At 49.3% G+C, this 11593-nt stretch overlaps 3 protein-coding genes and 1 long non-coding RNA gene across 4 annotated transcripts; 2 read left to right on the forward strand and 2 right to left on the reverse strand.

The window, feature by feature from the left end:
• The first annotated feature begins 2480 nt into the window (after positions 1–2480).
• LOC107277273 (aspartic proteinase nepenthesin-1) lies at positions 2481–3701 on the forward strand. The gene is made up of 4 exons (XM_015790528.1): positions 2481–2621; positions 2692–2882; positions 3019–3229; positions 3294–3701. Exons 1-4 carry the CDS (start codon positions 2481–2483, stop codon positions 3699–3701), a joined length of 951 nt encoding a protein of 316 aa, XP_015646014.1.
• Positions 3702–4116: 415 nt separating this feature from the next.
• On the reverse strand, positions 4117–5634 carry LOC4343461 (aspartic proteinase nepenthesin-1). The gene has a single exon (XM_015790785.3). It carries the CDS (start codon positions 5581–5583, stop codon positions 4258–4260), a length of 1326 nt encoding a protein of 441 aa, XP_015646271.2. The 5' UTR covers positions 5584–5634; the 3' UTR covers positions 4117–4257.
• A 356-nt stretch (positions 5635–5990) lies between these two features.
• LOC107281715 (uncharacterized) lies at positions 5991–8738 on the forward strand. The gene is made up of 2 exons (XR_001547474.3): positions 5991–6150; positions 7622–8738. It is a non-coding gene; the product is annotated as an uncharacterized lncRNA (long non-coding RNA).
• Positions 8739–8913: 175 nt separating this feature from the next.
• LOC4343462 (aspartic proteinase nepenthesin-1) lies at positions 8914–10787 on the reverse strand. Its single transcript, XM_015789532.3, has one exon. It carries the CDS (start codon positions 10484–10486, stop codon positions 9110–9112), a length of 1377 nt encoding a protein of 458 aa, XP_015645018.1. The 5' UTR covers positions 10487–10787; the 3' UTR covers positions 8914–9109.
• Between the last annotated feature and the right edge of the window lie 806 nt (positions 10788–11593).

Below are 11593 nucleotides of genomic sequence, written 5' to 3' on the forward strand. Positions count from 1 at the left end.
TAGTCTTTAACACAATCAGAGACGAGAGGATACCGAGGACATGCTGCCGCGTTCAATGGACGTCATCTGGGACGTGTGGTGGAAAGAAGCCAGAGGCACACGGTCGCGCTCAGTGGCCGCCTGGAGAGGGGAAAATTGAGGCGACGAGCCGACGAGAGTGGGGACTGCATGCAGAGCATATGCCATCCGCCCGCGCCAATAGAAATCATGGTAGAAACGATTGGTCCCAAGGTTAACCAAGTTTATTGGCTTGCCCCACCCCCAAAAAAAAAAGTTTATTAGCTTGGCACATGGTAATTTTTTTTGGACTTCCTTTTTGGTAACACTCGGTATCACTACTGGAGAAATCCATCTTTATCGGTCGATCAGATTTCACAGTTGTCCCGGTTGGATTAAAAATCAGGACTAGAAACATATTTAGTCCCGATTTAAAAGCTCAGGGGTACTTTTTGAACACCAACCGGGACTACAGATATATCTATAGTCCCGGTTGGTAATATCAACAGGGAAAAAAGATCTAACATACGCTTTACTCCCGGTTGACTAAAAGATCTATTTGTAGTCCCGGTTGGTAACACCAACCGGAAAAAAAGATCGACATACACGGAGAGGTGTGCGCGCGGATCAGATCGACATATCTCCTCCTCCTCTCCTTTTAACTCCTCTCCTCCTCTCCTCACACACTATCTCTTCCTCTCCTTCTCCTCTCCCTCTCCTCTCCTTTAACTCCTATCTTCCTCTCCTCCTCTCCCTCCCCCCTCCTCCCCATCTGCAGCGGCGGCGTGCGGCGGCGCACCGGGCTGCCTCGCGGAGGGCCAGGCGGCCTCGCGGGGGCGCGGCGGCAGGCGGCACGCCGAGGCGGCGGCCTACGCGGCAGGCGGTGCGGCAGCGGGAGTAGGCGCCGGATTTAGGTTTTTTTTCTCTTTTTTTTTAAGATTTGTGATTCGGATTGAGATGTATTTGATTTGTGTGTGATGTGAATATGTGATGTATTTGTGATGAATTTTGTAGAAGTTGTGATGTAATTTTTTTTTAAGATTTTGTGATGTATTTGGAGATGATCGATTTGAGGATTTGGAGGTAATAATCAATTTGAGATTTTACAATTCGGGGATGATTGATTTGGGATTTTGGGGGCGGGATGGAGTGAAATCAATATATTAAAAACAATGAAGAAAAGAAAAGAATAAAGGAGCAACCGGATTTAGGCTGACTCTATCTTTACTAAAGAGGCTATATATTTAAAAATAGATTTTTACTCCCGGTTATTTCACCCGGGACTAAAAATAACGATCTTTAGTCCCGGATTCGTAGTACCGGTTGGAAAACCAGGACTATATAGGTTACGAACCGGGAATAAAAACCATTTCTCCACTAGTGTATGTTCTTAATCTTGTCAAGTGGTAGATAAAACTCGGTAGCACAATTAGGCAGCCGCAGGAGCGGACTTAGAAATGACCAAGACCTGGACCACCCGCATTAAAATTTTGGCCTAACAAACAAGAGAAATTATCGATGGTTGTGGTCAGGGTTCACTATATCGGTTCAAGGTTTTCTATTGGGTGTCACCGAAATCCCGAAATTTCGGAAATTTCGGTCTGAAATTTCCAAAATTTTAAACAAAATTTAGTTGAATTTAAACAAATATTATCCAAATTCATGAAAAAAATTCAAAAATTCACAAATTTCGGCCGAATTAATATCGTATCGGGTGTCACCGAAATTTCCGAAATTTTGGAAATTTACCCTGGTTGTGGTTCTAAAAGTTTGATATATCAAAACATATTAAATGTCTTTTTTTACGAGAAGGTTAGGAAATATTTTCATATATAAATATATAATCCACGTGTAATTAGACTATATGGATTCTAAATTTAGATGCTTCACTTAGGATAAATCATTGAGAGTAATTTGAAACGGAGGAGAGTAACAAATTGCAGAGCACATATCATGCACACACCTTCGCATGTACGCATTCTGAGAACCGCTATAGTTCTGACTTTGTGCATGAAAATGTTATCTAGCTTGCATCAGTAAAGATCACCACACAATTATTATTGTTTTCCTAATTGCCAAGTGGGGAGGTATGCATGAAATTAAAGGACCTTTGAATCACAGGAATGAAAAAACGGAGGAATAGAAAAAACATAGGATTCTGATAGGAATATAAGTGTAAAACAGAGAATTGTAAAACACAGGAAAAGTATAGTAATGACTATTTGATTGAGCCGCAAGAAAAACATAGGAATTTGAGAGAGATAAAGACTCAAAAGATTCTTAACATGAGGTAGAACCTCATGCTAAATTTCCTTCAAAACTTGCATGAGAAGAGGTATTTCATAGGAATTTTATGGGATTACATAGGATTCATTTCTTAGATTCAAAGGGCTATATAGAAAAAATTCCTATAGAAATGAAATCCTTTAAAATTCCTATGAATTTCTTTTGAATCAAAGGTTATCGCTGGTCTCTACTACGTGATGGAGCTCGCCGTCGGCACGCCGCCGGTGACCGTCCAGGCCCTTTTCGGCATCAGCGATCTGTGCTGGGTGGAGTGCACCCCATGCAGCGGCTGCAACAACAACGCCGCGCCGCCGGCGGGGGCGCGGCTGTACGACCGGGCGAATTCGAGCAGCTTCTCGCCGCTGGCGTGCGCGAGCCAGGCCTGCAAGGTTCTGCCGGATCGAGCAGGTCCGCACGACGTGCAGCGACACCGAGTGCGGGTACCGGTACGTGTACGGCGCCACCGACACCGACCGCAACTACGTCAAAGGGATACTGGGCACCGAGACCATCAAGTTCGGCAGCAACGATGCAGCTACCGTGCAGAGCTTCACTTTCGGGTGCACCAACACGGTCTACCGCAATGATTTGTTTGACGGGTACGTAAACGTACTCACGAATAGATTTCCCTCTCAAGCTTCACAAACAGTAATAAGAAATTAAGAATATATATGGGCGATGGATTAATTAAGTGGTATAAGTGGGCTCTTCTTTTTTTCATATCAAATTAAACAGGAACACAGGTGTAGTTGGGCTGGGTAGAAGCAAACTGTCGCTGGTGGGCCAGCTGGGCTTGGACCGCTTCTCCTACTGCCTCGCGTCGAACCCTAACGTTGCCAGCCCTGTGCTGTTCGGGTCCACGGCCAGCATGGACGGGAATGGCGTTTCATCCACCCCTCTCCTACCCGACGACGCCAATTACTACGTCAACCTGCTCGGCATCTCCGTCGACGGGACACGCCTCGCTATTCCCAACGACACGTTCGCGTTCAACCCAAACACCGGCCAAGACGCGCGGCGTCGCCTTCCAGATCGGCGCGCCGGCGACCCTGCTGGTCGAGCCGGCCTACACCGCCGTCGTGGAGGCGTTCAGGGCGCGGATGTCTCGGACGTACGAGGCCGTCAACGGGAGCGGCCTCCTGTGCTTCCTCGTCGACGACGCGAGCAAGAACGTCGTCACCGTGCCCACGATGACGATGCACTTCGACGGCATGGACATGGAGCTGCTGTTCGGTAACTACTTCGCCTACACCGGTAAGCAGAGCGGCGGCGGCGGCGGCGACGTGCTGTGCCTGATGATCGGCAAGTCGAGCACCGGCTCGCGCATCGGGAACTACTTGCAGATGGACTTCCACGTGCTGTACGAGCTCAAGAACTCCGTGCTGTCCGTGCAGCCCGCGGATTGCGGCAAGATCTGATCGAGACCGAGACGCACGTACTGATCGATCGATGGGAGTGATCTCTATTGCGTATTTGCATATGTACATATTATGTTGTTTAATTATTTGATCGTACTTCTCTTGGCTGGCTAGAATTTCGAGTTACATACATTTGTTGTTCGGCTTTGATCACCTTTTCATATGTCAGCGCGTATTCTTGTAGATATGGATGTGGAGAATAATGTACAGTCCGTGTAATATACACGCACTTGTAAATAAAAGTATGTTAAGTTTGGATTTCAGATTTAGCTGCAGTGATTGAGCTGCATTCAGCTGAAATTATTTAGCATTTTAGAAGTCAGATGAACATCAGACTTCTTTGAAGAACATGAACACAGAACACACCACCAAGCACACGCATAATCAACCAAGCATATGCAAGAGAACAAGGGAAAAGTGTGTTTCTCGACATGCAATAAACAGAGGGAATGTCGCCTTGGGAACGAAAACACCTCCATAGAATAATTGCAAAAGCAACTGATAGAAAATTCAAGTTATGTACATATGGTCATGTATCTCTTTGATCATGCGAATCCTAAAGCTCGCCGCATTTGGCAGGTTCGAAGGATAGGATGCCTCGCTCGAGGTCGTACAGGATGTGCGTGTTCTGCTGCTGCATGCTGCCGAGCACCGACATCCCCCGCGCGCTCACCATCCCGAGGCACGCCACGCCGGCGCTCCGGTCCTCCACCACGTAGCTCTCCCGCCGCAGCTCCATGTCGGCGCCGTCGAAGTGGAGCACCAGCCGCGGCACCTCCACGGCCTCCGGGGACGCCGCGGCGAAGCAGAGGCTGAGGCCGAGGTGCGCGCCGCTCGCCAGGGGCAGCCGCACGCGCGACGCGAGCGCGCGCGCCAGCGCCACGAACGCGCGCTCCTCCAGCGCGGTGAACGTCGTGCCGGAGTCGATGATGACCCCGCCGTCGCCCATCGGCGTGAGCCGGAACACGGCTGGGTCGATCGGGAGGAGGGTGTCGCCGACGGTGATCCCTTCCAGGGAGAGGTAGTAGTAGGAGCTCCGCCTCCGCGCGCCGCCGCTCGGGCTCGGCACGAACGGCGTGGTCTTGGCGGCGGACGAGAGGCGCGCCGACGAGCCGAGGAAGAGCGGGCTCGCCGCGGTGGCGTTGAAGGGCGTGAAGCAGTAGGAGAACCTGGTGACGCCGAGCTGAGACACCAGCGACAGTGGGCCTCTCCCCATGCCGACCAGGCCGGAGGAGTTGTCCGTGCTGCCGAGGTTCTCCGTCCCGCACCCGAAGGCGACGCCGCGCACGGCGGTGTCCGAGCCGAGCGTGAACGTCTCGGTGGCGAGGACGCCGTCGGTGGAGGTGCCGTCGCCGTAGGAGAAGTAGTACGCGCAGCCCGTGTCGGGCGGCGAGCAGCGGGACCACGGGCTCTGGAGCGCCTGGCACATCGGCGAGCGGCACGACACGTTGGCGTACGTCGCGGACCTGGCCGGCGCGTACAGCGGCGCCGGCTGCGGGAAGCACCTCCGGCACGGCGCGTCGCACTGCGTCCAGATGAGGTCGCTGCCCGTGTCGAGCACCGCGGTGAGCGGGAGCGGCGGCGTCCCGATGGCGATGTCGACGAGGTACGTCGCCGTGCTGGCGTGCACGGAGGCCTCTGCGCCACCAGCACCGGCACCGTCGCTCCCCAGCCTCGCCGTTGACGACGGCCCCTCGATGGCGCCGAGGAAGCCGTTCACGCGGCGGTGGCTCCGGTCGGCGGCGCGGCGGACGCGCTCAGCCCCCACATAGCCGCCGCGGTCGTCGGCGTGCGTGAGCTCAAGACGAACGCCATGGCTCGCCGTGGACGAAATGGCAACGTACGGTAACAAGAGGAGAATCCATACCAGAAACGCCGCCATTGGAGCCAAGACCAGAGCACGAAGCCGAACCGAAGACGGTGTGATTTGTTGCGTTTTCTGCCCACATTGCGCTTGATCAATCATAATATCATATGGCTTGTTTCATCGCAGTGAGGTTAGTTGAATCCGGAGTGGCACGTTGATGGAGAGTGCGTGCGATCCGGTGGGTGATCTATCAGTCGAAATGGTAGTCGCGGCGGTGTGCGCCGCACGTCGATGCAGATATGGTTTGATGCGTGGCGCGGCGAACCTTCAACTTACACGCGACGTGGGCTAGATGGGCCGGATGGCTAGAGCCATGTGGGCTGTCCACGGATGGCCCGTTTACTCGTTCCTCTCTGGGCTGTCAGTTTCTTTTTCGCCTCCCCTATATATGGATCTCTCCGCCTCTACTCCGCTGTTGGATTGGAACAGTCGCTCTCAGGCTAGTCGCCGTCGGTTCCAATCCAATAACCACGCCGTTCCGGTCGCGCTGCACCGCCGTCCGCCGCGGCCGCCGCCGCCCGGCGCCCGCGGTTAGCCTAGGGTCAGTTTCGGACAGCGGCCAGCGCGTCCGGCACTATCATGGTGAGTGTTGTGAAACTGAAAGGTTTTTTTTTTCTGTTCCAATTTCAAGTTCGGAAGCCACGATCTCACAATTGAAAATCTCCTTTATTAATCTCATCAACAAGATCACAACATTTGATCTCACTGATTTTCTCGATTTCTTCCCTGCCTTCCCCGGCGCCAATATATGAAATTTGATTTCCGCATTTTCCCCTTTGACCATTTTCAACTCTAGACGTTGCCCTACAAAGATAAATTGCTGAGATACATCATACATGTAGATTAACTCTAGTTCTACCCAGATTTTGCTCCCGTTTCCTCCGCCGTGCCGTACGAGAGGGGCATCCTCTCCGACGAGATATTGTGTTATGGACTATTAATTCCTTGTTTGTTGCTGTGTGATAATATTCGGCTACCTTGTCCCTTTTAGATTCTTTGTTCTTCATTGTTCATAGCCAGATACTTTCGTCTAGTATTTATTATGGCTAGTCAATTGAATCAGTTCATAAGTAACAATTAATTTGTTGATCAGTAGCACAAATAACATATACATTTTTTAAGATAACGAGAAAAAATTCATTAAAAATGAATTACACGTAACCTCTACATCAACCAGGGATGCCTAGAAAAGAAAAATAATAACCCTAATACAGACATGAACATTTCGTGTCTTATAGTAACTCACCCAAGTACAACCAAGACAATAACACAAAAAATAATATACTCCCTCCATCTCAAAATAAGTTGATTCACAGAGTTCAAAATTTGTTTGGAAAGTTGTATTCCTAAACTCTTCAATACCTCTTGTCTATCCACCAACCATCTCCGATTAATGAGGAACTTAGTCATTTTCCCTCCTTACTAAAATCTTCTTGGGATGAGGAATTATTTTATTTTGGGACACTGGGAGTAGACCTAAGCCTAGTTAATTGTTTTAGATATGGTATTTGATCAGGTTTATAAATTACACTTTCACAATACTATATTTGGCGTCAGGACAAACGATCTGTCTAAGCTGTATGCTTAGCCGTTAAATACTGATGCTGGTAATAAATACTTGATGTTTAGAGGTCAAAATTGTGAAACTTTGGCCATCAGTTTTATATTAAAATGTGTTTATGATATTGTGATTAGTACTTTTCGAGATAAATCTATGCACATTATTATTTTTACTTAAAACTAAGCATTTGAAAAATTATCTATGGTTAAAGTATATTTTCAATATGGACCAAATATTTTCCTACACGTTAAATATTTATGACAAGAGGGAGTATTAAGGATGATGCAGTTAGGTTTCATATAAAATTCATAAAAATATTGGTAATATGATAAGTTCTCCTTAAAGCCTCATTTATAGAACAGAGATTGTAGTTTGGACAGGATGTACTGCATATTAGCATTGACATCATTGCAAGCCCTGACGCATATATATGGTTTGTTTAATCTTTATTTTATTCATGACTATCTGTAGACTAAATACTTTTAACTGTAGGAAAACATGTTCGATTTCAACAGCGAAGACTTTGATGAGCTTGCTCTTGATGGAAGCAATTACTTGGAACGGGCTATTGAGGCTCAAATCCATTTAGGCATGAAAGGTCTCTGTACGGCACTTATCTCTAATTCAGAGTGTACCGAGACCCAAAAGAGGGAGGCATTGGCTTTTCTTTGGCGCCATTTAAACAAAGGATTTCGGACTGATTATCGCGCTGAAAGAGATCCATTTGTCTTATGGCAATCCCTGAAGGATCGATTTGAAGAAGAGCAGAAGGCCAGGGTCCTATATCAAGCTCAGAATGACTGGTTGAACTTGCGTTTCCATGACTACAAGCTTGTGTCTGAATATGACTCAGCTCTCCATCTCATAATCTCTCGATTCAAAATTTGTGGTAGAGAAATCACGCAGGAGGAGTTAATTGAGAAGACATTATCTACATTTCATCCAATTAACCTTCATCTACATCGGCAATACAGGGCTGCAAGATATGAGAAGTACTATGACCTGCTATGGACATTAAGAGAGGCTGAAGCTCACAAGCTGTTGCTCATGAAAGGTCAGTATAATGACCGACCAACGGGTGCATCAACGAGTAGGACGAACTGGTTACGAGCTAGAGGTCAAGGGCGAGGTGGAAACCGACGGCGAAGAGGAAAGTACAATGGAAGAAAATAAATCACATTTGTGGTTGTAGCTCAACAAAGGATGCTGACAGATGAGGTCATTGAGGACACCAAACGTGGATAACATATTTGCCTGAACTTTCTATGGTGGTTTTGGTGATGCGTACTGACGAGGTCATGAAAAATGTCAATTATCCGCATTTGTTATTTTTAGATATATGCTAGTATGTCATTGTCCGGACTTTGTCATATATAGATACTTCCTGTGTTCTGGTTAAGTTACATCTTACATGTATTCTTTAGTGAAATTGTTAAGTGAAAATTGAGTGGGTATTAAGTTAGATTTTAGTAAAGTCCCTTTTACTTATAGCTAATTTTATTTCTGTTTTTTCACAGTTTTTTCATTGCTTTCAACTTAGTTGTATCATGTTCACAAACTCACCGTCCAGATGTACTCTCTGAATTACAGGTTAACTATTTTCAGCGTATGTTGTTTGGTTTTGCTCCCATTTAAACATTACAATCACATTGAAATTTCCAGGATGCCTTACAGCATTGCCGTGTTCCAAAGTCCTAGTCACAATTAATAGTGGCTTAGACTATCACTGGAAAAAACTGTTTCCACCTGGTCAAATGCAAATTATCAATTCCTACGAAAGAGTGTGAATTCTAAGCTGAATCTTTCCTGTTTTAGTCTCATACAACATTTTTTTAAGAAGCTTTTTACAGAAATTTCTACCGATCAAGACCCTCAAGAAACGAGGTAGAAACTATACAAAAATAACCAGAAACATATACTACTAATAACCAGAAAAATGTACACGTGTCACATGAATCGATCTGTACAACTCTCGTCTGATCAGAGCGTGCTGCACTTGGCCGGAGCAAACGACAGCGTCTCCTTCTGGACGTCGTAGAGTATGTGCAGGTTTTGCTGCTGGTAGTTCCCGAGTGTGCTGAGCTCGCCGTCGGTCTGGCTCCGCATCGCCAGGCACCACATGCCGCCGTCGAGGATCATGTAGTTCTCCACCGGGAGCACCATGTCCGCGCCGCCGCCAAAGTGGAGCGTCATGCTCGGCAGCGTCGCCGGCGGCGCCGACGACGACGGCAGCGCGAAGCACAGGTCGAGACCCGTGGCGTTCGACCCGTCCGTCACCGGCAGCTTCACCAGGGAGCGCACCGCGGCGCGGACTCTCTTGTACGCCGCGTCGACCAGCGACGTGATCGTCGTGCCGGAGTCGATGATGAGCCCGCCGGTGCCGTCTGCCCGGAGCGCGAACGCGCCGGGAGGGATGGGCAGCGCCGCCGGGCCGACGGATATGCCGGTGAGGTTGAGGTAGTAGTACGTGCTCATCGGTGGCTTGGACGGGCTCGGGACGAACGGCGTCGACCGGACGCCGGTGCCGTTGAGCGCCGCCGCCGCCGCCGCCGGACCGAGGAGGAGCGTGCTCTTGCTCTTGGTGTCCTGGAACGGCGTCAGGCAGTAGGAGAACATGCCGGCGGCGAGCTGGGAGACGAGCGACAGGCCGCCCCTGCCCAGGCCGACGAGCCCCGCCGAGCCGTTCCAGTCGTCGCTGCTGGCGTTGCTGCACCCGAAGGCAATGCCGGGGACGCGCACCTGGTCGGCCGGCGACGAGCCGAACGTGAACGTCTCCGAGCCCTGCAGGCCGGACGTCCACCCGGTGCCGTACGTCTGGTTGTACCTGCACGCGCACCCCGGCGGCGGGGTCGCGCCGGCCAGCCTCGCCTCGGCGGCGCACAGGTTCAGCGCGCTGCTGCACGGGAGCACGCGGAACGTCGGCGAGCTCGACGGGTTGTACAGCGGGCTCGGCTGCTTGAAGCACCGCTCCCCGCACGGCGCGCACTGCGTCCAGACGAGGTCGCTGCCGGTGTCGGCGATGGCCGGGTACGACTGCGGCGGCGTGCCGATGGCCAGCGTCATGATGTACTCCCCGCCGTTGGGCAGGTCCTTCCTCGTCGGCGCGGACACCGTGCCCGCCGGAGAAGACGACGACGACGACGACGCGAGCTCCCGCCCGAACCGCGCGCGCCGGTGCATGTCGCGGCGCAGGGCGTCGCGCACGAACTGGGACGCGGTGACCCCGGGCTCGGAGTGGATGCGCGTCAGCCCGACGCGGACGCCGCCGGCCGCCGCGTCGGCGAGGGCGGCGCCCGCCGTCACACACACCAACACAACGATCACACGTAGCGACGCCGCCATTTGCACGCTCATCATCAACACGCCCAAATACTATTTGACAAGATGCAAGAACTTGGCATCAAATCACACTACTTATACAACATCTCTCGCGTTAATTCGTTGCATTCGTGGCGTGCTGATACTTGGTCAAGCACGCCATCTTGTGCTCTAGTCTAATCCGAGTCCTCCATGGGCAGGTGCAGGTTGCCTCTCTCCTGCCTCGAAACAACATAGTGCACAGTTGCACCTGTGATTATAGCAACCCTAGAAACAATTAAGCAAGAGGATGATGCTGAAGATTAGGGGCTAAATTATTGAGGGAAAGTCATTAGGTGTAGAATTAGTTTGGCGTGCAGGCAATAAGCGTTCAAACTCGCATTCTATAAAGAGGAGACCTTTGTGGTCGTTGGATGATGATTACTAGGACATCTCTTTCGCAGCCGTCGTGGTCCAAAATTAGGTAAAAAAAAGTAAGATGAATTTGATTGACTTAATCCAAAGTATCCAGAACACGAAACTAAGAACATCACCGCGTTTTTAAAGCTGATCGTGGCTGCGACGACCGCTGATCGATGCAAGTACTAGATCATCGTTTAGTTCACCGACCAGAAATTTAATTAATTAATTAATTATTAGCAGAGAAGAAGTCGAGTTAAATTCGTTCACAGATTGATGATAATTGAGTCGTCTGTCGTCACATCGATTGAACTGATTAACTGCTTCTTCTAAAGTGTTCTGTCAAATAATGAAACTTTAGTAATTAAGAAATTAGAGGTATGTAGAGAAGTTACAGAAAAACACGGGCTCGTGGCAAGTGAATGTCTTGCCACATTTTGTTGATGACGACATGATGATTATGATCGACAAACAATAGCTTAGATATTGCAACCACTTAATTCATTCTTGTTCAACTACTATATACGTGTACTTTGTAGGTGCCTTGTTGGATTGAATGTAGAAGGTGAGAACAAGGTACAAGGGAAATGTGATTTATCTCTCGCTCAATAAAAAGTTTTAAAAAAGAGAAATGTGATGGATATATATTTTGTGGGAAATGAAACATGTACCCATGCTTTTATACTCACTCCAGTTAATAATATTTAACGTTGAGAGTACTAACTAATCTTCTCTCACGTCAAATAT

The sequence above is a fragment of the Oryza sativa genome, chromosome 7, assembly GCF_034140825.1.
Source record: "Oryza sativa Japonica Group chromosome 7, ASM3414082v1".
In the NCBI taxonomy this organism is placed as follows: Eukaryota; Viridiplantae; Streptophyta; class Magnoliopsida; order Poales; family Poaceae; genus Oryza; species Oryza sativa.